The sequence below is a fragment of the Bactrocera oleae genome, chromosome 2, assembly GCF_042242935.1.
Source record: "Bactrocera oleae isolate idBacOlea1 chromosome 2, idBacOlea1, whole genome shotgun sequence".
Taxonomy (NCBI): Eukaryota; Metazoa; Arthropoda; class Insecta; order Diptera; family Tephritidae; genus Bactrocera; species Bactrocera oleae.
In genome coordinates this window covers 90730079-90757211 of record NC_091536.1, presented here as the reverse complement: position 1 = coordinate 90757211, position 27133 = coordinate 90730079, and the positions used below count along the sequence as shown (strand labels likewise).

The following is a 27133-nucleotide window of genomic DNA, read 5'->3' as shown; positions in this document are numbered from 1 at the left end:
CTATTAGGAATGACTATTAAACCTGACCTGACCTTACTTTTCTATGTGTCTTCTCTTACTGCTAAAGATTAAGTACATGATATCCTCTTCAAAAGTCGTATTTTCATATTATAGCAAAGGTCGATTTAATTGGAGTAGTTCGAAAATTAAAATTCAACCTACAGCTAGTTAAATTGAAAATAACTTGAGCTAATCATTAATAATCTATAGTGCACCGTTCCGTTCGATAATTCTTTTGCTATATTGAACGTAATTTCGTAAAACTCATAAAAACCCTCATCCCTATTGGCGAAAAACTGGAAGAGTCGTGTTGCTGCAATTTTAAATATTACGAAAACAACACAGTGCTGTTCTAACCTATTTTTATAAAATATTGCTATTATTTTGATATTATTTAAAAAGGAGGTTTTTTTAGACATGTAGTTTTTAAGGAGAAATAAAACGCATGTAATTTAATGTTTTGCCAAGAACTTAGTTTTATTATAAAGATAAGGGTTTTAAAAATTATTTCAAAAAATAACCGCCGCGGCTGGCTCGAATAAATTCGAGCGATTGGTTCGCAAGTCAGCAATAACTCGCCGAATATTCTCTTCTAAGGCGTCAATCATCTCGGCCTTATCTGCGTAGTCAAACGACTTGACATAACCCCACAAAAAATAGTCCAGCGGTGTTAAATCGATCTTGGTGACTACGTCTGAGGTCTACGACACGAGCTTATGCGCTCACTAAATATTTCCTTCAACAAATTGATTGTTTCGATGGCTGTATGGCATGTAGCGCCATCTTGTTGGAACCAAAAGTCAACCACATCAATATCCTTCAATTTAGGTACGAAAAAACCATTAATCATGGCTATAGAAATATATAGCAAATGTTTGTAGCATTATAGCTGGCTTCATTTTTGAAGAAATCTGGACTAATGATTCTTTCGGCTCATAGAGCGAACCGAACCATTTTTTTGCTAATAAATTTACACAATTTGCAGACGTTGTTCCGAAATAAGTCTGTTCATTTTGAAAAAGGAAAACAAACTGAGTATAAATCAAGAACCAGCTGTCAAAAAGACCAAATCGGAAAAAAGTATTAACTCATTGAAAACCACACGTTTAAAAAGAAAGTCCCTGCATATATTATATGTATATATATAATACAGTGCTATTCAAACATCACTTTGCTGCTTATTGCATAAGAGTAAGATTTTTTGTACACACAAGTCTAAAAAAAGTAAATGAAACAAAATAAACTTCTGAGCACAGTGCTATTTAAACAGCTGCTACAAATTTGTAGTATACTAGCTTGTTGCAAATACCTATTGGTATTATATTTATATTATTTGTATTATTCCATATCATATTTCACACGAACATAAAAACACAAGGGAACTGTAACACAGTGATATTCAAACATTTCTTTATACAATTCTAATTTACTATCTTGTTGCTTATAGTGCTTAAATTTGTATTATTTAATCAAAATTTCCCTGAAACACAAAATCACGAACGCATGTATAACACAGTGCTATTCAAACATCACTTTGTTGAAATTCATGTATTTATTAGTATATTATCATATTAGCAATTATATAACATCAACTCAAAAAATACAAGCCACAGTGATATTTAAACATATTTTTATAAAGTACTATTTACAAGTATATTATTTCATTTTAAACTTCACTCAAGCATAAAAAACACAAAATAGCTGTATTGTAACAGTGCTATTCAAACATCACTTGCTAAAATTCTGCACAAACTCATTGCATTTTAAATATATGTAATTTCAATTATCAATTTTAACTCACTTGATATCGTCCAGGAGCGGCGTATACTTCGTCGCAGCACATCCGTTGTCGGCAAGTGATCGACAGCGCCACTCGAACCGCGCGTATAATCCTTAATCCACTCACCACCAGTGGAAGTGGTTGCTTGCAATTCCCTGCAACAAGAGAAACAATTCCATTTGACAATCAGATGCATTTTCATTATGTCGGAAGATAGTGGCGCGGCGTTTCAAAAAAACAAAAAGAACAACAAAATAACACTTTCATTCGTATTATGTAGTTATACAAGTATGTAAACAATTATTATTTGATTAGAAAAGTTTCGCGTTCGTCGTTTTCGCTGGTTGCTGGCTAAATGAGCGCGCGTGCGAATACATGCAAACGATTTGGTAGCACAAGCGACAGTTATGAGACAAAAATTGGGCGGCAAACGCATTAATTGAAGATCAGTTAATAAACGTATGTACACACACACACACATACACATAAATAGGCAGTTAGTGGCAGATGAAGTTGGCAGCACCGACACGTGTGTGGGCAAACATTGTTTGTGCGGCAAAACATTTGCAATTAGTCAGTGAATTTGAGGCATGACAAGGCTGCGAATAATCGGCATTAAGTGCCATATGCACAGATACAGACACATATATGTATACATACCTACATATGAATGGTAAGTCTGCACTTAATACATTTGCATTCAATCATTTTATTGTACAACTCAGTCCACATAAGCTTGAAGTATTTGCTGGTGCTGCTGCCTTGATCGGTCCGTGCCTCTGTTGGTCTGTCGTTTTGCTTAATAAGCGGTGTGGGACGCTTTGGGTTGGGCCGTTGTGTGCATCCGACAACGCCAACAATGAGCAATCAGCAGAAATATGGCAATCAGCAGTCACAAAATATACCAATTTCGGTGCTGTATACAATTTCAACAACAATAACAATAGTAAGAATCTTATGCCATTGCTATTCATGAGGGCTGTGGGTATAGTGTGTCACATAAGACGATTAGAATTAATATGCATTAACCGTCTTCTTACGCCTAAGCTGCTGTCTTTGTGTGCTGCTGACGGCAAAATTAAAGTTTGCTTTTTAGCTGTTAGTTCTTGCTTGTGGTTTGTTGTTGTATGCATGTGGGTGCCTGACGGTGACACATTCTTGCAGACAAATTGCACTCGTAGCGCTTTTCATACACTCGAATATAGATACATAAGTATATATGTTTATGCTAAAATATGCGTTATGTGTTCATATTTCTTCTTATATAAACTAAGAGTCTTTAATATGCGAGTATCCAGCTACTTTTATACGAATTTTTCAAATAGAATAATTGCTTGCCATCACTGACATCACCTATTTACGTCTGCTATATTAGCTGACATAAATATACATATATATATATATGCGGAGAGTACATAACAAATTTAGCTGCGCATAGTCAGCAAAAGTAAGCAAAGATTTGGTAGAGAAACACATTAAGTTGCACCACACAAATTTTATTAGTATATTTTAATTACTTCTGCTGAGTTAGACGAGCCAAATGGGTTGGCGAAGTTCATAAAGGTAAAATTTTCACACCACACAGGTGCATGTGTGTTAATATGTGTACAGCTGCGTGAGTAAAATGAGGACTACTAACTGCAGTACTTGTTTTTGGAAAAAAAGTTAGGAAAATCTCTCTCTCTCTCTTTTTATATTATATAATCCTCTAACTCTCCCATCCCCTCTTTCTCTCTTCTGAGTGACACACTTGTATTCAGACAGTAACGGATCATAATGCAATATTTCTCTCTATCTAACTGCCTCCCTCTCTCTATTTATAAACTTTATTTCCTCTCTCTGAGAAAGTGAGGGGTTATAATTTTTTTTTTTATTTTTTTCTCTTTCCAACTTTCTCTCACTATTTCTTTCTAACTTCCTTTCTAGCCCTCTCTGAGTGATAAACCAGAAATTACAAAGTAAAGATTTATTTACTGCTTTCTATTCAACTTGCTTTCCTTATTTTTTTGTTAACATTCTTTCCCTTTTTAGTTCGATTCGCCTTTCTTTCCGTCTTAAGTGATAAACCAGTATTTAGAATGTCAGAAGTTATAAAATCGTTTGCTCCCTTTTTAGCTTTCTCAACCTCTTTTTGTTTTAACTCTCTCCTTTTCTAGCTCGCTACCTCTCTCCCTCTCCCATTCTGATGCTTTTTCTTTAAAAAGCATAATTAAAGAATACGATTTTTGTAATAAATGTGGTTTCTCAATATGAAGGCAACATTTTTCCTAATTATCTCCGAATTGGCAAAACAATAAAATAATGTAAAAATTACTGATGAGAGAAAACAGTTTTGCAATAATTTTTTTATTTAGTGTTCGCCTAAAACCTTTTTGCCCCACCCTATTCATGGTGAATTCATATGAAAGTTTGTCCCCCAGATGCTGTTCATTTGTCGGAAATTTCGATATCGGAACTCTGCATATAGCTGCTATGTAATCTGACAGAAAAAAATCCACTTATTCTATTTGACAAGATTTCTTCACGGAATTTGTTATTGAATATTGCCCAAGGCAAAGCTATAATTTACGAACATATTGCTCAGAGCAGAACACTATAGCATATAGCTAGCATAAAAAATGACAGATCAAAATCAAGATAAAAATGTTTTATATCCTTTTAGGTTACTTGAAATGTACCTGTGAAGAGTATTGTAGTTTCGGTGCAGCCGAAGTTAACGATTTTTCTTGAGAAGATCTTAAGATACTAATAATTAAGTGTTTTTAAAACTCGGTTTAAACTCGATTCGAAACTCAATCACATTCTGTTTTTGAGTTGACAGTAATGCTTATTATTATGTAAGTAAACTCAAGAGGTTTAGACTAAGAGAGCTTAACAGTACATGAACAATATTGCTATAAAAATATATATTAATGAATCATATTCAGCCTAAGTCCGTAAAATAGCCATAGAGCAACGGTTTATTTTATTTGAAACCAAAACAAAAGTTTGATCTTCAATATAAATATGAAATTGCTTAGAGCTTGTGACTTTTTTTCATATCATATTTCTCATATAAGTGTGTTATGTTTTTATATTTCTCACCACTGTAGATATGTGTGCATAAGCCATTCGTTGCAGAATCAGCGCCAATTAGGAAGTGTAATATTGTTGTTGCATGCCTATTTCATAAAATACACTCCCTTACTTAAAATTAGTGTACGTTTACACACACACACACACATATATATATATATACTTGTATAATATATATAAACATATGAATTGATGTTGATTTTCTACTTCTTTTATACACGTGTGTATTTGAGGTTATACTCGCTCCGGCTAACATGTAACTTGCACTACTGACATTGAACTTAACTACCCCAGTTATGCTTCGGTTTGCACATGCTGAGTTGGATCTTTAACACTCTCGCGTTGCTGAAAGTAATTAGTTTTAGAATTATTTGCACGCACACTTGCACAAAGTTGCACTTCATCGTTTTGAGTGGTGAAAGCTACTTAATTTCAATATTTTATTTGTGTATAAGGCCATACAAATTATGCCGTTAGGAATTTGTAAATTTGATGGCCCGATTATTTTTTATTGTAATATATTTCTGCGGCTTGCAAAAAGAAAGTTACATGTAAATATGGTGGTAATGCTTTTTATGGACTCTGAAGGAATTATATGTATATCTTAAAATTTTCAATTTTTTTCAGTAACTAATATAAGATAGCAAGCAGGTACAGGTTTGTGTCGATTTATTGTACATGCCGTATGATGAGAATAAAGTACCATCGCAGCTGAGCTGGCACAGGACACTGAGGTATCCAAGAGCATGATAATATCTGGATGCTATTCAAGCGCACACCATATACTATGGAGTAGCCCAGACATCAACGGAAGAGGTGAACTGCTATTTAATTGTTTACTGGGTGCCAAGATTTTGTTTTGCAACAGAGATAATATACCAACATTTATCGCTAGAAACCGACAGTAAGTATTAGATAATAAACTTATGTTGGAAGAACTGTTAAATAAAGTAACCCAATGGAGGATTCTTGAAGAACATACCTTTTTGGGATCACCGCTACAATGAATGTATACTAGAAGAAAATTATGTAGTGAGGGTAAACCATTTCGGGAAACATAGAAAAACGAATTGGCAAGTGCACATCCGAAAGCTAAAAAAGCCGTATTCCTACGATGATCCCATTCCAACCTAAGAACAAGAAAAGCCTAAACATCCTCGTTAAACGGTTCATGGAATGTTGTCATCTATGGAATAGTTATTACAACCATCAATGTTTATGCGTACATATATAAGATATAAGAAAAAGTACAAAGAATCTCTTGGAAATATTTCGAAAATGATATCGAAACTATGACAGAAGTGTCATCTCATCTACATCTCATTTTTGAATTGATGAACTTTATCAAAAGCACAGGATGGTTTAGAGAAGACATAACAGAGTCAGTGGAATTTGGTCCCCGTGGTTTTACATTGGGTCTCCAAAAGACTTGATGTTACAAAATTTTCAAGAATCGGACCAGTAGAAATATACAACACACTTTTTTTTTTGTAATTTTTTTTATATTTTTTTACTATAGCATCTATCATATGTATAAACTTGAACGAAAAATGGTATACATCATTAATGCCTATGCTTTTAGTTTTTTGGTAGGTTGGGTTAGGTCGTAGAGTTGATTCCATCGATGGATCTCACTTGGACAGCTGAAGTAGGTGGCATTCTATACATAATTCTTAATTAAGCTTAATTTTAAAATCCGAAGATAAATATTTAGATTTTAGCACTTGAGTGGTCCGATATCGGCCGTTCTGACAAATTATCAGCTTCTTAGTGAGGAAAGGACAGGTGCAAAATTTCTGATCGATAGCTTAGAAACTGAGGGACAGTATATATATAGACAGAGATAGACAGACAGACATGGCTAAATCAACACAGCTCATCATGCGGATCATTTATTTACTTATTTTATAGGGTCTCTGACATTTCCTTCTGGGTGTTACAAACTTCGTGGCTAACTTAAGATACCCTGTTCACAGTATAAAAATTGTGTGGAAAATTTTGAAATCAATCCACATCTTTCCCTAACTTAAACCATACTGGGTATGGTGCATTTCGAATATCCGGTTGACTTTATACAGTTTATGTTTACTAATATATGTAATTTTTTAATGACATTAAATGTACGTGTTGTCTTGACCACGATATGATTTAGCCTTTAATATGAATGAAATCGAAGGAGACCTTGTTTAACTTTTCTTTTGTGTGAGCCCCATATATTGAATTTAGTACTTTGGTTTTTTGTTTATATCGCATATATCGATATTAATGAATCAATTCATTCAGTTTTAATATACTTTTTCGATTAACCCCATTTGGCCATATACACATATATTTTCGTTGCCATCATCATTTTAGCCTTCAATTGAATTATGAAATCATTGTTTAGACTCAACAAAAGAAGGTCATCAAAAAGAATAAAGAAATTGAATTAATTATTGTGTACTAACCACAAACTGGCTATACATATATAATTAACCACTGCTGGATTAGACTGTAATGTCGTATTGTTCTTCCGCGCGCAATTTGATTTTGCTGATCGACTAAATTGCTTTTTAATGTCGAAGGTTAAATTAATTCAATATTCGTGTCTTTTGCGAAAAACAAAATAATTATCATTTATAAGGACATAAAGTCATTTAGAAATGACAACTCACGGTTGTGATATATATGTAAATGTGTATAACTGTACATATAAGAGTAGATATTTGAACCAGTTCATTAGTAAGCGACAGACAAATGGCATGCTTTTTCCCAAACACACAGCCTTGTATATAACACTTTTTGAAGACCCACTTATACGATTGTTTCCTTAAATAAGCGAACTGTGAAATGGAAAACAGTTTTGCTTTCACATATGCGGGGATGTGGGCAATATTTGAGTACGCTGTGCGAAATTTGGCGAGCAAAAAGCTTGTGTGATAATTACAACTCTGTGTGAAGCCAAACAAATACATTTTAGCCCGACAAAGAATCGCTGGGATATGCTCAGTTTTTGCTAGTGAAATTCAGGTTTCTTCGCTGCAATGCTCCATTTAAAAAAGCTATAAGGGCTTGTTTGCATATTTTTAATTACAAAATTTATTAAATAAATAACTACCACTATTAAAGAGATTTGAAAAAGCATACAATTGAAAGCATTTCTAACGTGTGATGTCACCTGTGCGAAATTGTCAAGGAAAATAAATATATTTAGAATAAATATACATCTTAAGATTGGTGTCAAATTAAGAAGTTTAAGAAAGCTTAAAGTTGAAAATATTTTGGTGACGGGTTGCCACATTTTTAAAAAATTTAAATATTCATTTCATATATTTTAATAATTAGTTAATATACAAGTAATTAAAAAGTACATTATGGGTTTTAACACAAACAGTTTAAGAACTATTTCTCTCAAAGAAATTGATCAAATATTCTCAATATTGCAATACTCCTACTAATTTTATACGAAAGATATTTTTGAAATCTTTAAATAATAATTTTATATAATATTTGTGTTTATCAGTTTACATATTTCTCACACGGATGCCAGAAGGCATTTGCTGCATATCTAATACTGTAACAGCAATCATTAAAAATTCATGCAATTGAACAATGCAAAGTCGAAAGAAATAGTTAGCTCGGAAAGCTTGCGAGTAATGTCAGGGTATGTGGCACATTTTTAATACTATGCAATTATTTTTGTTTGTACTCGATTAGAGCTATCAACTGGACACTAATATATTTGTTGTTCTTGATTCTAACAACTTGACATATCAAAATATACTTATTTGCTAATATAGTATAAAGATTTTTATATGGAAAGTTAGAAAAAATATACATTTATGTGATGAGACCTAAACATTAAAATCATTACAAAGACATTTAATAGTCTCATAAAAGTTTTATACTTTTTTCAAAAGAAGTATTCTTAAATTTGACGACATATATTAAGAACCTTAGTGAATCAATTATTTGTATTAATCAATAAAAATATATTTAAACTGGATTTTGGTATAAGGCTACATAATAGGACATAGGAAGTTTGACTCGATTTGACCCGATATTATTCATTACTGACACAAGAGCCTACTATTATTAATAAAATATTCTCTTATCATTCCAATAATATATTTCAGAGTTTTATTGATATTTTCGGTGAAAATTAGCAGTAGGCACTGAGGAACAAATGTTCGGTATTTGGGGATTTGAAAAGTTCAAGTCCGATTTCCACTATTGGACATGAGATGTCATACCTTATGGGCTTAGTTTGCTCATGATTTTATTCCCATCACTTTATTGGTACTAGATTTATATGCTGTAAAGTGGAATAACCATATGGAATTCAAAATTGTGATATTTGGGAAGTAGGGGGGACTGTAGTCCGTTTTGGCGCATTTTCAGTTACGCCAATGACAATATCAACAATGTTAGCCACAAATAAATTCAGTTGATTTCCGAATAATTGTTTTTGTCGTTAATATTGACAATGAACGAAGATTTATGCGGAATCTGCGAATGAAGATGCAATACTCTGTTGATATCAGTGTTCATTGTTGCCGCGTTATTTTTCTATGTTTCTCAAAACTGAAGAAGAGCCTTTGCAATTAGAGAATTGAAGACAAAACAACAACCTGTTCTAAGAACACTCAATTTTTATATTTTTAAAACTATCCAATTAATTTTTGTTGTAAGGCTGGAATGATAAATTATATATGTGGAGGGAGTCACGCTTGAATAAAAACAAAGGAATGGAGAGACTACATAATGAATCTGTCAAACGTTCATAGTAAATTGCAAATAACGTATTTTTTAGTTTATGACGTAAATTTTCTCTCAAAGGCTCTTTAAAGAAGTAATGAGCCGAAACTATCTTAATGTTATGGACTCTACGTCTTTTTTCCTAACAAGCTTTTTTCCTAGCTAGCAAAGCAAAAACGTTAACTTCGGTTGCATCGAAGCTTTAATACCATCACATATACAAAATATTCCTTACAAGAACTTTGATCGGTCAGTTTAAATGCCAGCTATACTATAGTGACAGGATCTGCACAATTTCTTTGAAGATTTGGCTTGGACAATAACCCATGCAAAATTTTGTGAAAATATCTCGTCACATGAAAAATCTTTTCATATAAGCGCTTGATTCCGATTGTTCAGTTTGTATGGCAGCTATATGCCATAGTGGTCCGATATCGGCCGTTTCGACAAATGAGCAGCTTCTTGCTGAGAAAAGCACCTTGATGGCTCTCTGACACCCAAGGAGGGTTGGTATTGCAGATGGGCGGAATCGGAACACTGTCCATTAATCAAAAACCTATAAGGTACTATAACTAAGTTCCAAACTAAGGTATAAAACTGTAATTTGCAGAGGACTACAATGGTAACGGGGCAGCTGCGACCTTGAACGATTTTAACTAAATTCGGATGGTAATAATATAATATATCGACATACTCACATTACCGTGTAAAAATGGGCGAAGTCAGAGACAAAATATACACTTACTTCCCATTTACCACACTTTTAAATTCCATCTGATTCTTTCACTTTGCAGTATACAAATCAAGCACCAATGATCTTGATAAAACTTTGCACAAATAGTGCCTTTAAGGTATGTCATCTCATGTCTAAAAATCGAACTAAAAATGTTTAAGCCCCCACATACCGAATATGTGGACACCCTAGTGTTTGTGAATGACTTTTTCTCGAAATTATCGGTCACTCTGTGAAATGTATTATAGCAATTCGCAGATAGTCTTTTCTGATAATAGTATGTATGTATGTCAAAAATGGGTTGTATCGGATCAATAATTCCATTAGCGGCTATATAACTTATAGAAAGATTTTCGAACTATCAACTGACTTTATACCGCATATATCGGAAAATATGTAAGTTATCTTACTAAAATTGAGAGATTGTTTTTTTTTTAATAACGGTGCATCTAGACTCCACATAACTAATATCAGGTCTTTCAAACATCCGGTTTACTTTGCTTCTTATATATTATTGATGGTATGTGAGGTACCTTAATTAAACTCAGAGAGCATCTGTTTATATTAATATTATGTAGTAAAGTAATATATTAGATCGGGTCAGTACTACTCCTATCTCCCATATGCCTAATATAAGATTTTCTTATTTAGTTTCTGACCTACGAGTATAATAAAAGTTAATAAGATACAAATTTGATTGTAATGCATTCACGATTTTGTCGAACAATGAAATTTAACTCTTTCGCAACATTTTTTAATATTAAGTTTTGCCAATACCTGAAGTTATTTCCCCGACCTTGGTCCTGGCAAGTTGCAAGAGTATGAAATGTTAGATTACACCTGAACTTGGCCCTTCCCTACTCGTTTAAATTATTTATCATTGTTATTACTATAAATAGACATTCCACAAAAATTCATAAAAATGCTTTGTTTTGTTAGGCTCGTGAATATAAAGCTAACCCTTTTAACCTGCATTGAAACGTTTGGAATAAAATAAACAATACTATAAAAAACTTTATATTGCCCAAAGGTATGCTACGAATTTAGGAAATTATTAAAAAGCGCTTGTAATATTGACAAAAATGAAAAAGAGATGGGCACATGAACGAAAACAGATTATAACAAGCAATTAACCAAAAGACAGTTGAACGAACAATGAACAAACACACATACATACATATGTACATACATAGACATTGCAAACATATGCAAATATGCAGTTTTCCCACTTACATTTGCTTGTGACACACCACACACACCCAATCGGTGGTGCGCGAGGTGAACTCACGACACGCTTTGCACACGCGCAACTTGCAGACGCGACATGGCGCTCCGCGATTCGTGATGCGCCCCAATTCGGTGTTGCAACGCGCACAATGCCGATTCGATTCGGAATGCAACAATGGATAATGGCTACCAATGTTACTTGTGCCTGTTGTTGTTGTATTTGTTGTGATTGTTGTTGTCGCCATATTGTGATTGTGCAATTCGTACTGTTGTTGTTGTTGTTGTTGTTGGTTATCTTGTTGCAATGGATATTGTGGATTCTTTTGTGTGGCATCAAGTGGGCCGCCCATGCGCAGAGCGCCCTTCCGACGCAGCGAATACAATTCGGCACGCAAAAGCCTGTCGTTTCATTAATCCGGATGAATGCATGCATTTGTGTGTGTGCGTTTCATTTTTGTTTTGTGCAAGCGTGTGTGTGTTTAAATGCAGGTGAAAGAATAATCCACATATTGTATGTGTAAGAGAGAGAGAGAGAGAGAGAGAGCGCATTGTGTTTTTTACAAGAATTCGTCGGTGATGTTCCGTTGGTGTTTGCGGTTAATTAACGGCAGAGTTTCGATTGACAGCCGGTGGTCGTGGTCGATGGGTGGGTGTATGTGTGCGTGTTGGTGTGTGCGTTCACGAGATTAAGGCGTGTGCGTGTGTGCGGTTCAGTTGTGCGTTTGTTTTGTGGTTGATTTTCGTTGTGAAAAGTTTGTTGGTTGGTAGAGCGTTGGTGAGTAGGTGACAGGATGAATTAGCGCTAATTTTAACGTTGTTTGAGGTTATTTTTGTCAGTATTGGTGGTTTCGAACATTCGTGTTGTTGTTTTTGTTTTTCAATGTTGTTGTACATTCGATTGGTGTCATGTTGACGTGTCAAACAATTAAAATCGAAATTTGCGAAAGAAAACGGAAAAAGTGAAAAAGTATAGAGTGAACAAGTGTAGCAGCGCAGCAAAAAGGGATGAAAAGAGAAGAAAAAGAGTATTAGTTTAGTTTTGCTAAGAATCTGTTTGGTTTTTAATTAGTAAAAATTTCTTGTACTTCATATGTGTTATTGTTATAGTTTAGTAGTATATAAGTGCTTTGGAGTACAGTTATACAAAGTTTGACATTTTAGCTAGACGACACGTTTTAATGATATTGTGCTTATATTTAGTAATCGACTAAGGTTCACAAAGTTACTTGTGCTGGTATACAATTTTTAAGAAATTCACAATATTCAATAAAATGCTACTAAAAGTACACGTTATTCTATTTAAACCTTTGACTCTTTATAAAAATCGAGTCTACATAGGTAAGATTGTAATTTGTACTTGATTTCTGTTAAAATTATAAACCTTAATAAAATATAATGATTCACATCGGCTTGAAAACCAGTTTATTTTAAATACAAAAATTACAAATTTGTTCAAAAATCCTATGCGGAATGTTTAGAAGCAAGTCTGAACAAATTTGACTCGGAAAAGTGCAGTTAAACTGGTCGCGCAAAACGATTGGTTTAAAATAAAAATTTTCCTAGATTGGTACAACCCTTTTTTATGTGTGTGTGAAGTTTGATCTTCATATGTCAATAAGTGCGAAAAGTTTGCCTGGCGATTTTTAACATGAAAAAAATAATGGAATCAGTTTGCTTGAAATGTTTTGTTTTCAATAGAATCACGGCTAAGGTTTCGTTGAAGAAGATGCAAAAGTGTTTTAGAGAGTCTACTTTATCATGAACACAAGTATTTAACGAGCACAAAATATTCAGCGAAGGTATTGAAGTCATTGAAAAGTTGTCCCATGCGAGTCATCCATCCACCTGTGAAGACGACGATAACATGGAGAAATTTCAAAAACAGTGCTTGAAAATGGACGTGTTGCTATCAGAGAGATTGTAGAAGATCTCGACATCTTCTATGAATCGACTCAACATATTTTGGTTAATGTTTTGAATGTGAAGCGTGTCAATGCAAGACCTGAAGCTTTTGCAAAAATTACGTCGAGTAGAGGTCGCAAAAGAGATGCTCGCCAACGCAGCTGAGAACCCTAAATTCATCAAACTTACTGGTGACTATGAAAATTACGCTGAAATTGTTCAAAATTGCAGCGAATGGCTGTCAAAATTAAAGGCGTCGAAGGCCATTTCAGCCGACGCTTATAACAAGTGTATGGAAAATTAGATTAAGCGTTGGCATATTTGTATTAATACAAGATGAGCCTTTTACTAAGTGACAAATTGCTTTTATAGACTATGGCAGAAGCTTTCGAAAATGGTAAAAAGCGAAAGAAATTCATAGTAGGTTAAAACCCATTGGAAACGATAGATAAAATAAAGAAAATGATAGGAAATGTAATTTACGGGCGTTGTGAGGCTCAAAAAAGAGGCAGACGAGGGACGTGGTTGAATTTTTAAGGGTTAAATTAAAAAGGGTTATCTCGATTAGGGTTCGAAAGGGCTGTCACAAAAACTACGAGTCCAATAGCAAAAATTTATAGGGTAGAGTTTTGGGTAACTAAAAGACCTACAACTTTTGTATCAACACCTTTTGGACAGAACCGCCAAATTTATGTGAAAGATTAAAAAAAAAAATTTTTTGGGTCTTTTATTTTTTTCGAGTAAAAACGTTTTTTTTTTTCTTTCACGAAATTTGTTGCAAACTTGCCCTACAAAAGATACTGAAAATACTGAATTGAATGAACAAACATTATTAAACCCACAATGTGATTTTTTACAAATTATTCATATAACTTTGTGCTGAATTTCAGAGGTGAATTTTACTATCTATATGGTACATATGGATACCTATAATATACATAATAATGTATGAAAGTAAATTCTAGTTAAATTTTGTCAGATATGGGCGACAAAGCCGCGACGAGCCAAGTAATTAAAATTTACACCAATACATTTTCCGAATTTGATTTATGGCACGACTTTGCCTATTTATGAAAATATTTCGAAAGTCTTCAGAAGAGAAGAATTTGTCGCCTATATGCGAAAAATATTATGAATATTAGAGAGTGTGTATCACCGCTGAACAAACATCAATCTTTGCAATTGATTGAGAAATTTGCACAATAAATATATAAATATTTAATTTGAGTAAGTACAAGTATATATGAACATTTACCTAATGAAGAGAAAGTGTGGAATTTGTCAATATGCGAGCATATTCATTTGCGAAATGTTTTACCACTGCTTTGATTTTTTACGAGGAGTGCTTGTTGAGCAAGCGTTCTTAAATATATTGAAACTGCTTTTGATAACGATGCTGATACTGATATTGATATTGGAAATTTGACATTGGACATTGAATATTGGATATGTTCTTGGATCTTGCATACTGCATCTGGGTGCCTAGATCTTGAATTTTGGATATTGGTTATGTGTTATTTGATATTCGATAGTCGATATCGGATATATATATATTTTTATGTTGAATGCAGCCAAGATTAGATGTGTCATACATTGGATCAAGCCAAGATTTAATGCTTTCTGGTTGAAATTTTTTTTTTTTTTAAATTTTTTTTTTAATACTTAAGTAAGCATAGTTATATAGTTGCGAGATTTCACCCTAAATTTTGTTATATATTATATATGCACTTTTTAATACTATATATTCTGCATATCTGCTTGCACATATCCATACAGATCAAAAACTGGCAAGCATACGAAAAAATAGAATTACTTGCAGTCATCTATCATTCTGACAGCAGCGCTTATGGAAAAAGTACGCACACAACCTGCACAAATAATCATGTGATATAATTCGTGTTTTTGTGTGTCGTCGGTTAGACAGGTTTTTATTTATTTGCCGGCAACTGAACCGTTGAAATTAGGTCACAGCAAGCTGGAGTAAGCCGAAGCGATTTACGCCAGGAGAATTACGACGAATTTGTTGATGAAATTGAAAAAAAGTTTTGGTAAAAAATGGCGAAGGAAAAGAGGAAAATGGTTGTTGGTCTTTTAAAGTAATTAAAAATTACAGGCTTCATCAAAAGGTTAGCACACATTTTTGAATGGATTGCTGTTACTTAAAGTGAGTAGGCAAACCATCAAATGAAGCAAGTGATTCAAAAAGTAAAACTCACTCAAAGCTCAACTTAATCACTTTTCAGTTCGTTGCAAGTCTATAATGGATTGTGTAAGTTTCGGAAGCATTAGGCGTTAATTCAAAACGAAAACTTTCTTGCCGCCTGGATTACAGTTAATTAGAGTGATTTATTTTTGTTCAAAGCGGTTTTAAATTATTTACATATTATTTTCAAAAGCTTTTACAATTTGCGCTTATTTGCTTGTTTTGTTTTGATGGTTACATGAGAGAAACTTCTAGCTTCGCAGCAAAAAAAAATTTGAAACTAATTATTTTCAATGAAATTTTGCCGCTTTGAAAACTTGTCTAAAAAGGAGCTTTCAGAATGAAAATATTAATAAATTTAAAATTTTGTCAACTGGCTGATTTAAATACATTACTCAGAATTTCGCCAAGTCGCACTTCTACCTTATACCACCATATTTTTATTGTGATTTTAAGCTGGAAAAAGTTTTACTTTTAGTATACATTTTCATTCATTCAAAAAAAATAGTTATTGGAAATTAAGCTTTACTAAAATACAAGAATGGAAGATTTTTTTATACGTTTTTATTTCAATTATAAGTCAGAAATATTATATATTGAAATTGTAATAAAAAACGAAATTTGTCTAAAATATTTTGACTAAAACGATATATTTCCAAAAGACCAATCAGCTGTACTGAAATCTCTCGAAGACCTTGCAAGTAACGGGAGTTCTTATAATTTTCAATAATTTGCAATAATTTTTTCGGAGTTGGTCTTTTTGACTTACTTGATTTATATTCAGTTTGTATAATAGTATATTTCAACATTCGGTAGATATAATCGCCCAGCAGAGTTGGTAATTCGAACAACCATTCAACAGTTTGACACCATGTTTACTTTAGTGAATTATAATCATCCTCAGAGACGCCGTCCAGAGCATATGTTTGACAAGTCGTTACATTCTCAAAAAGTCACTGTTTGGTATGATTTATGGGCCGAGAGAATCATTGATCCATATTTCTTCTAAAATAAGCTGGCCATAATATTACAATCCATGAGGAGCGCTATAGAGCCATTATTAAGGACTTTTTCTTACTTGTATTGGAGGATGTTAATTTAGATAATCTATGGTTTCAATAAGACGGCCGTACATGCCATATAGCTGACGAAACATTCAATTTATTGAAGAAATCTGTGACGTGGCCTCCAAGATAGTGCGATTTAACACCGCTGGGCTATTTTTTCTGAGGTTATGGGAAGTCGTTTGACTATGCATGTAAGCTCGAGATGATTGACGCCTTGGAAAAGAATATGGAATATGTGTGACATACGGCCCCAATTGCTGCAAAAAATGGCGTTTGGGCTGGTATTTATTCGAGCCAGTCGTGCGGTCACTTGCCCGAAATCACTTTTGAAAACATTATGGCGAACCTTTAGCTTTATATTAAAGCTACATTATTGACCATAATATTAAACTATATGCTTTTTAATTCCTCTCAAAACCACATGTCTAAAAAAAGCACCATCTATATTAATGAATAAAAAAAAGAGTGGAATAGAGTAAAAGCCAAGTCAAGTCAGATCTGCCCGTGAAATAATAGTATGCTGAGTGAAACTTGTTTGTCCATGAGGGAGATCTTAAAGATTTTTTTTATTGCTAAAGCTAAAATTGCAGTAAGTTTTCACCAGACGATCAAAAAGTAATTGTTTGTATGAGAGTAGATCAAATATCTCACCACTAAAGCCCATTGAATTTTTATTAATATGTTTGTTTGTGATTTTGTTCAAAAATAATTTCAAAATTTCACCCAAACAATATCTGATTTTTTTTCGAAAAAATTAAGAAAACTATAGCTGCACCAATACGCAACTGAGTTTGTAATATTTAGGACAAAATGATTTTCCGTAGCCTTTTTCGTCTAAAAAATATTTTCCATAAATTTATTTTAAATACATTTTTCGGTCAGAAAGTATGATGAACAGAGTTTACTATAAAAATCGAGAGAAATTTCTAAATAAACCACTATGAAAGGTTTTTACGAATATAAAAAAGCTTTTTAGGTTATGTTATAAACAGCATCAATCTTGTCACACATGTTTTATATGTTGTATGTGGCAGTACAAATTTATATAGCAAAACGAAAAGCTAAATCAAAAACACATTAAGGACACCTTCATTGAAGTAGGTGGACTTGCCTGTCTGAAGTTATCTACAGAAAAACCTTTTTGACTACAGTAATTCGAAAAATTCACACCAAAAATACAGCTATTAGAAGGTGAAACCAAAATAAAACTCAAAAAAAAAAAGAGAAAGGAGGGAGAGAAGGAAGAAAAGAGGCGATTAAAAGTTGAATAACATACAAAAAGAGAAACGTGGGTTGCACAAACATGCTTTTGCCCTCGGCAGAGTGTTCCTATTGGTTATGGTATTGGTTGAGAGGTTATACTAGACTTCACACATACGTTTAAATATATATATAAAGATTTGTATGTATATATGTGTATAAATATATGTAGATATATATATCTGTATGTACACATAAATCTCTTATTCGACTTTTCGCACGCACACTCACGCAAATAAGTTAGAATTTCTGAGCAATAGCAAGGGCATATTTAATCGCTCTACTCTGGTTAGTAGTATATGTAGTCGACCACAACTTTTCCATTTGGTCAGTAAACAATTTCATCGCCTTTGACATGTCAGGCGTGACCTAAACCAGCTTAGCATTTAAATATCTATATATAAATGCATAACAATTTGCGCTACTGGAATTTCTTCAAATTCATACTAAAAATATTTAAATTACTTCTGTTTGCTTCTCTCAGAGTTCTGGAAATAGATTTTTAAGTCAGAGAACTTAAATATTTATCTGTCAGTTGTGAATAAGTTATGTTAAATAGCAATGAACTCAGCACCCTCAAGCATAGTGATACGTAAGAAATTTTGTACTAGCGACAACATGGAAAATCTGTGATAAACAAGCAAATTTCCCACCGGGAAGCTGTTTACACACATACATACATGTATATACATTGGAGGTGTTTATTGTTTTCACAATCACCGAAAATGTGTTGCCTATAAAATAGTTTAGTATGTAGTAAATAAAGGCGAATGTGACGTTCGTTATGAATATTTGCAGTTGCCTGCTTTTAGGCGCCTACTTAAGTGAGGCAAGTTTGGCGCTGTACGATGTTACTCATACGTCATGGCGTACTACATACGAAACTAATAATGTACTTGCAGAAATAGTTGTACGTATGTATAAGCGTGTGTGATATAAACGGCTTTGTGGCGCTCAGAAATGCAATAAAAAGTTTACGACTGCAAGCGATATGAAGTGAAATTTTAATGAGCTTTTAATCAGAGATAGCATACTTGCCAGCCAAATATTCAATTCCACGCGCAAGTAGTGGAATTTTTGTTTATTACTATAATAATTTTTTAATACTATAATAATAAAAGCAAATGGAAAATATCATATAATGCAGTTTTTCAAAGGTTTTAACAGCACAATATGCTAGTCATAAAAATATTGGCTTTCAAAAATTAAATGATATTTTGCTTTATGGGATCTGAGTAAAATAATTATATTAAATTAAGTTGTAATTGCTTCACATCAAAAGTGAAATTAGTTGAAATTAAGACCAAACACATATTACAGCAAAGATAAGTAATACCCATATGTCGAAATGGCACAAAACTACAACTCGGTAATGATAATGTTATTAGTAGAAGAAAGTAGTGAGGTTGAACCACTTAACTTACTCTTCCAAGTTATTATAATATATTCCCATATTTGAATGCTATTAACAGGGCATATTAAGTTTACCACGTAGCTCTTAACACATAGAAGGAAATGTTGGAGACAATACAAAATATGTATTTAAATGATCAGCGTGACAAGCTGCGTCGATTTAGCCATGTCCGTTTGTCTGTATAAAGGCGAACTAGTCTCTCAGTTTTTAAGATATCGCTCTGAACTTTTGCATATGTTCTTATATCTCCAAGAAGCTGCTCATTTATTGGAACTGACGCTATGAGACTACTATAGCATGTAGCTGTCATACAAATTGAACGATCAAACTGGAGTGCCCGTATGGAAAACATTTTTCGTGACAAGGTAAGGAGTAATGTACAAGGTGACGCTTCAATTTTTGAATATATTGTTCAGGTGAGACCACTATAGCATGTAGCTGTCATACAAATTGAACGATCAAAATCAAGTTCTTGTAATGAAAACTTTAGCTTGAATAATAGCTTCGGTGCAGTCGAAGTTAACTTTTATTTTTTTATTTTATATAAGAATTGGTGAATATATAAACCATTTGACTAATAATTGTTCAATTTTGGTAAAACTACAAATCTTCTCTAAGCAATGCGTCCTACTTATTGCCGAATATATTATATGAACCATAAATTCTGTCAACATAATTTGCCTTCATACTTAGGAAAGTTTGACTCCGTCAACATCCGATTACATCTTTTTCGATGATAACAAATATATTTTTATTATATTTATTTCTTAGAAATCAATGTACCTATATAATAAAATATATACAAAATATAAACTCTAAACTTATTTATTTAATAGCTAATTTTAAAGTCTTTAAATTATCAAACCAATTGTAATAAAATTTCCATCAGACTACAAACGTCTTTAGCTACAAAATGTTTTTTACATGTTTTCGTCTAAAATAACAACCACTTAAGTCCTGACCCATCTATGTATTGGCTATATGATGGTTACTAAGTCAAAGGTTGTTCACCTACTCCGACTTACACAAACAGACATACATACTATAACAACAAAAACAAACACTAATTACAAGTATACACAACCTGAAACTGAAGCATGGCCAGCTGGTGGCCGAAAGGTGCGCTTACGGCGGCGCCAACATGATTGATTCGCCTACAAAATTGGCTGTTTTACAACACAAAAGGGCGCATTTGGGGCATTTAGTGATCCTGTTGTGTTTGAATAGCTCAGATGTATCATGGAATTGTTGTTGAGAATAGGACAAATGTCCTCTATGGAAATATTATGCCGACATGCTGGGCATTCGAGGTGCGCGCTTGAAGTGACACGCGGAAGTGCACAGCTGTGCCTCGCATTTTCGTTTGGTGTGCAACAAAACAATTTTCATTAATGGCACATACCAGCTATGACAATAATATTACATTTATGTTATTGTTGTTGCTTTTTGTATTAAATATTAATGAAATTGTTTTACCCACACATGTTTAACTGTGTCAACATACTCTACGAGTACACACTCTTCCACTATGCTGTTGCATTATCATTGCGGTCGCCAACATTCGCCAAGCTACTTGTGCGCTTACAAAACTACTTTTGTTAGTGTTGTTGTTGTTGTTGTTGTTGGTGTTACTGTAATTAGTTGTTCTAGCACAATCGCGCCACTGGGTATTGATTTTCACCTTTTGCTCTGTTTTAATTTAATATGTTGGAGGCGTAGAATGCATATAGGTACTAAGGGGAGCTCTCTTGTGTTGCTGTCTACATAAAATTATGTTCATAGGTGAAATATAAATGTAACGTGTTAACAAAGCAGTTCTGTATGCGTTGCTTTCAATGAAATATTTGCATAGGTTGGTTTTAATTGAATTACTTTAGGTATTGCATTCTCATGTCCAACGGCTTATATTATATTATATAATATATAGTATATGTATATATATGCGTATCTGTCATCAATTGATTCAAAGTTGTCGAGTTAATTATTTAATTTATCACAAATAGATATCTAATTATTTTCCAGAGAATTATTATGCGTTAAAATATGTTGAGAAATATGATGAAAAAAAAGGCATACAAAGGTTGAATATTTCAATTCAAGTTAATTAAAGTTTTTTGTTTAGAAAATTAATTATTTAATACGAATGGAATTTCTTAAATATTAGTATGTAAATTTTTAAAATACTTTACCAATATCATAGTAGATGTAAGAAAATATATACAAGGGTTTGTCATTGTTAGGCAATAATTTTCAACTAGAAAACAGGCTAGAAGCTTTCTGAAGGTATAAAAAAATCCTTTTAAATTTTGAGCTGTTCATATAAATATTAAGAGTTGTCCCAGCTCTTTATTTTCCATTCAAATGACATGAAAAACATATATTTTTTCTCTATTTTTGTCGCATGATATTTGAGCATTATAAAAATAAACTGACATTATTTTTTCTGTCAGGAAATTGAATGTACTTTTGTTAGTTGAAAAAAAGTTGCCTAAAAGTATCACATTCTAATATACATATTTATGTACATAACGAATACATAAAGGTATTTTCAGAAATGTTTGCAAAAATAGAGGATGGTTGAAGAAAACCTGTATTTTCTTTATCATAGTTATAATACCCTTCACAGGTGAATTTTTAGTAGCACAAAATAGTACAATACAAAAGTTTTTTAACTTGTTTATATTCGATAAGTTTGTTCGACAGTTATATGCTATAGTGGTACGATCTGAAAAATTTGTTTCAAGAATTGTAGCGTTGTCTTTAACAAAAATCTATGCCAAATTTTCGGAAAATATCTTGTCAAATAAAAGGTTTTCCATACAAGGACTTGATTTGATCGATCTATTTGTATAGCTAGCTGATGGTACAGTGTTTCGATATCGGCCGTTTCGATAAATGTGTAGCTTCTCTTTAGTTCGATATCTCAAAAACTGACAGACTACAAGTACGCGTATATAAAGACGGACAGAAAGACGGACATGGCTAAATCAACTCAGCTGTTGAACAAACTTCCTGACCAACTTAATACTTGTATAACCTGTTTCGTGTTTTCGTTCGATTAGGCGTGACTTCTAGAATTTATAAGCGAGTGTTTTCCTAGAAGTGTGATATATTTGCGACGACACAAATATTTTCTCCATTGATTATTGACAAGTTCTGAACGTCATGTAACTTCACTAATATGCGAGTATGACTAAAAACCAAATTCATTGCAATTTATATGTGTTTTGAAAAAATTGATAGCCGAGTAAAATGAATAATTCACATTTTTGAACTTTACATTTTTTTGGAATATTTCGTGGTCATATTTGTCATCAACCGATTCAATGTCCATTCAATGTTGAATCAATCAATGAATAAAATTTTAATTAAAATTTGTATTTACCACAGATAGACAGACATGCAGTTACAGAAACAGTAAAAACACTTAACCAAATTTTTAAAATTTCTTGAAAAATGTTAGTTGCGGCAATATTCGTTTATGAGTCATTTTTAAACTATTTGTGTAAAATAGTCTGTATGGCAAGCGGGTTTAAAAATATCCAAATTGTTACATATTTTGGGTATTCACACTGTATCTCATAAAGAAAGATGATAGAAGAAATGTTGAATTGACGACACAGCAAAAATATATACATAAAAGTTTGAAAACTTCTTTTCTCATATTTACTACAATAACTTTTTCGCTATGAAATATAATTGCACAGGTTTACATATAAGAAAAAATAATTTTTGTCTTCTTCTTTAACTTCTCCTTTCTACAATAGTTCAGTACTGAAGTGTCACACTATGCAATCTTAGTAGTTGTTGTAGAGGAGCTATTCAAAGATGTATATGGGTGCACGCCTGCCGATTAGTATGTCAACGATATAAAAATGAATGTAAATACATATCTCAATTAGTTTTAGGTGATACAAAACAAAAAAAAACGGTTAGGTCAACAAAACTTGTATACTCTGTAACAACATGTTGCAAGAGTATAATAAAATAAAACACTCAAATTTGGTCGAAGTAGGTTCTGTTTTTTGTGTTATGCAGATAATTTGTTGCCATTTTTGATTTGCACATATTGCTTTACGTTAAATTATAAATAACTACGAATAATTCGCAAATATTTGAAATTAATTTTATTGAAAGTAAAAAAAAAAAACAATATGAAAAACATATAAAAGAAGTAAAAAGATCTCGATGTAGATGGAAATTGCAAATTAAAAATTTTTTCGATTAAAAAAATTGAATTCAAAACCAACTTGCCATAATTTTATAAGTAAGGTATTTCTTTCACATCATTTTTTATTTATTTATTGAATACTAAAAAAATATTACATAAATGCGTAGTACAGTTATTAATTGAAGTTAAATTATATTTAAATACATAAACTATTTCTCTAATCTAAATGCGTCGCGCCCACTCAGCGTATCAAAATCTATATGTTACTCTGACATTTTTTATGCGTATGTTTTTCATAAAGTTCATCATACGCCCACGCGACCGCTTCCGCGATTGTAACCAAAAGTGCTCTAAGCCAACAAACTGTATAAGTGAGCAGCAATAAGAGCGCAACTTTTGATTAAAATTTGCATAAGCCTAAGGGAGCGTGCAAAACGGTCAATGAATTTATAGGAATCTGGATGAATTGTTGGCAGTAGAACAGCGATTTAGTTTTTAATGTTTTCTGAATGAGTGCAGCCCGAGTTTATTTTAATCATCCGTATTTGCGTACGTGGGTGCTTGAATTTCACATTTTTACGCTACGTAAGCATGGCGAACTTAGCACACGTGGATGTGGCCATTTTGTTGCGCTGAATGTGCGGAGTTTACATTTTCATTTTAAGGTTTGCTCGTTTTGCGTGGCTCATGGCTTTGTGTTTGTGTACGTGGTCGGTGACCACTACACGCATTTATGTGTGTAATTATTACCGACATTACAACTTTGTTGCCGCACGCTCTACCATAAAGACAGCCATTAAAAATATGAAAGTAAATGGCAAATAAAATGCGAATTTCCAACAACGCGCAAACGCACGCGCTTCAACCGCACATAACGGAAATCTAGTTGTGGTATCGCTGTTGGCACTCGTATTTGATTGCTAGCGCCACGGGAGTGATACTTTATCAAATATGAAAATGTACCTGGCATTAAATGTTGAAGACTTTTATAACTTCATTTGGGATATGCTTTTTGATGAAAATGAAAACTTCTGAAATGAGTTCGTAGTTTTTGTGAAAAAAAACAATGCTGTCAAGTATCATGAAAAATGAGGAAAAATATTTTCTCTAGAATTTTTTCACAATTTTCTGTCAGACAATGAAATTAATTTTTAATATTTATAAAGAAATTGTTATAACATATTAATAATCTATGAAACTCGAGAATCATTCAATTATATCACAGCATATTGTCAAGATCAGTCACCCTCTGTTGGATAACAGAACCAAATTCCAAGAGTTTGGTTACTTCCATATTTTTCCAACTAAACTTTCGAAATGATGTTAGAGAGAGAGAGAGAAAATGAGAGTGAGAGAGAGATAAAGACAGAAAGCGATAGTATTCCCAACGCAGAGAAACGGTAAATTTTTTTCAGTCATCGAAAGATAGGTTGTGACATAAATGAACAACCGGCTCTAACACTTTATAGTTACAAGATAATTGTGGTTAAAAGCACAAATTTCTCCACATGATCTGTTTCCAATTCAAAATCACTATAACAAAACAGTTGTTACTAAACTTGCGGTTCTCTTTTGATTGCTAAGTCGACTTGATAATTTATGTTTATAAATTGCGAAGCAGACTAATACTTTATGGATCATTTTGGAAGATATAAGGATAACCCAATTCTCATAGTTGCTAGTTTTTTTTCGCGTTTTTGTGTGAATTTTTAATATAGAGGCATTTTACTTTATAAATATCAAATAAAAATGAACAATCAGCGTTGTTTTTATTTTGGATTTCTTTGATCCTGTAGCCAATCCGCACCTCCGATAAGAGTATGGCGGTAAGGCAGATACCTTTAGCAAAGAAGTAGTAATATGAGAGTAAATTTAATGTTCGTTGCATACATATGTTTGAACCGAGACACAGTTTTATAAAAACTAATACTCTGCAACTTCGATATAATCATGAAGAAGTTTTTTCAATTATTTACTGTTTTGTAAATTTAAATATTTTCTTAAAATCGTATATTTTTCTTGAGTTGCTGGCCATATAATACAGTAGGTAAACATGCATATTATTAAAAAAATATGGTATATAAAAAGTATCATCAAAATTAATTCCGAAATTTGATCATTATCAATTCATATGATATTAATAACGATCGTTGAACTAATTATACTTAACTAACTTTGGGATAAATTGTTGTTCATACAACAAATATTTTTAATTAAATAAAAGTAGTATTTTTAATAACATAATATTATATATAATATATAGAGGATTATTTTTAATTTTAGCTACATCAATAAAAAGTATGAAGAGAAGCACCCAAGGCATGTAAATATGCCATATTGTTGTATATACTCACACAATGCGACTCTTTATATTTTTAAAATAATTTTAATATTATGTGATTATTATATATTAATTTTATTAAATGATATTTTCTTTTAATTACAACCACTACATTCACGCTGCCGTGAGCAATGACCATAACCGACGCCGGCGCCAAAGCTGCGCCACGCCTGATGCTTAGCCAAGCTTAGCAAAAAGCACGCAACACCCACACCGCCATAGGTTAATGGATGAATATGTAAGTACACCTACAGTACAGCAATAGTGACCAACACTTACACCTAGTCGGGACGGGACGCTAGTCGCCTTTGCACTCAGCAATTCTCCACGCCCACAACCCTGTGGAACCGGTCAACCAACGGTACCCTGTTGAGTCAACTGCTCAGCTATATGCCGTTAAATACATACATATGTATGCCGTGTAAGCTTGCAATAAATATGGGCATTTTTCATACAGCCAAAACAAAAAACATCGTGACCATTGCGTATACGTAACGTAAAAATTGCTATGAGTAATGCGATGTGTATGTGTGTGTAGTTGTATGAGAGCAAGTAAACAAGAAAATTTTTTTTAATGTTTTTTTTTTTTACTGTGACCATTTTTCGTAGAGTTCACTTACTGAGGCACATTCACATTTTTTCTCTGTGCCCCTGTAAATGCTGATTTTTTACGAGTTTAAATTTTAAAATTTACTTTTTTCATAAATCACCATATTTTTTCACATTGCGGTTTAAGCACTTTTCACGCTCGCGTGCTTCAGCGTTAAATATCTTCTCTCCGTTAGCGGTTTTTTGGCGTGCCAGATCATTTTATATTTTCTTCTTTGTTTTGTGATTATTTTGTTTTTCTGAATTTCACCAAATGCTCCGTTTAATTTCTCATATATTGCCTAAGTGACAATAATGATAAAGGTCTGGTTCACTCCATTTGCATAATAACATATTGCCGCGGCTAAACGACGACCGTGTGATAGCGAAGTGAAGCCCGGCAACAGCTGCAATTTTTTAGGTACAAAGAACCAAAGCGGATTTTTGTTATATTATTTTTATATTTTTTAGTCGTTTTAAATTCACTTTTCTTGTTCTAATTTCAATTTCCCAAGCAGCTGTGGCGTGTACGACGCTTTTAGAACTTCCCCGTTGGGTGGCCGTTTAGTGTGTAAATAAAAAATTGTTTGAAAGTTTCTGGAAAACTATACTTCCGTGTTGAAATAGGATGTAAA

General features: G+C 32.9%; 1 protein-coding gene across 3 annotated transcripts in view; it reads right to left on the bottom strand.

The window, feature by feature from the left end:
- The window catches only part of btsz (bitesize), a 141735-nt gene that overhangs the window by 45933 nt on the left and 68669 nt on the right, over positions 1-27133 (bottom strand). For 2 of the 3 annotated variants that reach the window (XM_070105988.1, XM_070105990.1), the window contains exons 3-4: positions 11559-11951; positions 1802-1935 (exon numbers count right to left, since the gene is read on the bottom strand). The exons of the other annotated variant lie outside the window; for it this stretch is intronic. In XM_070105988.1, coding sequence (XP_069962089.1) covers positions 1802-1935; positions 11559-11902 — 478 coding nt within the window. In that variant the 5' untranslated portion in view covers positions 11903-11951. The remainder of the gene's footprint in view (positions 1-1801; positions 1936-11558; positions 11952-27133) is intronic. 3 annotated transcript variants of the gene reach the window in all.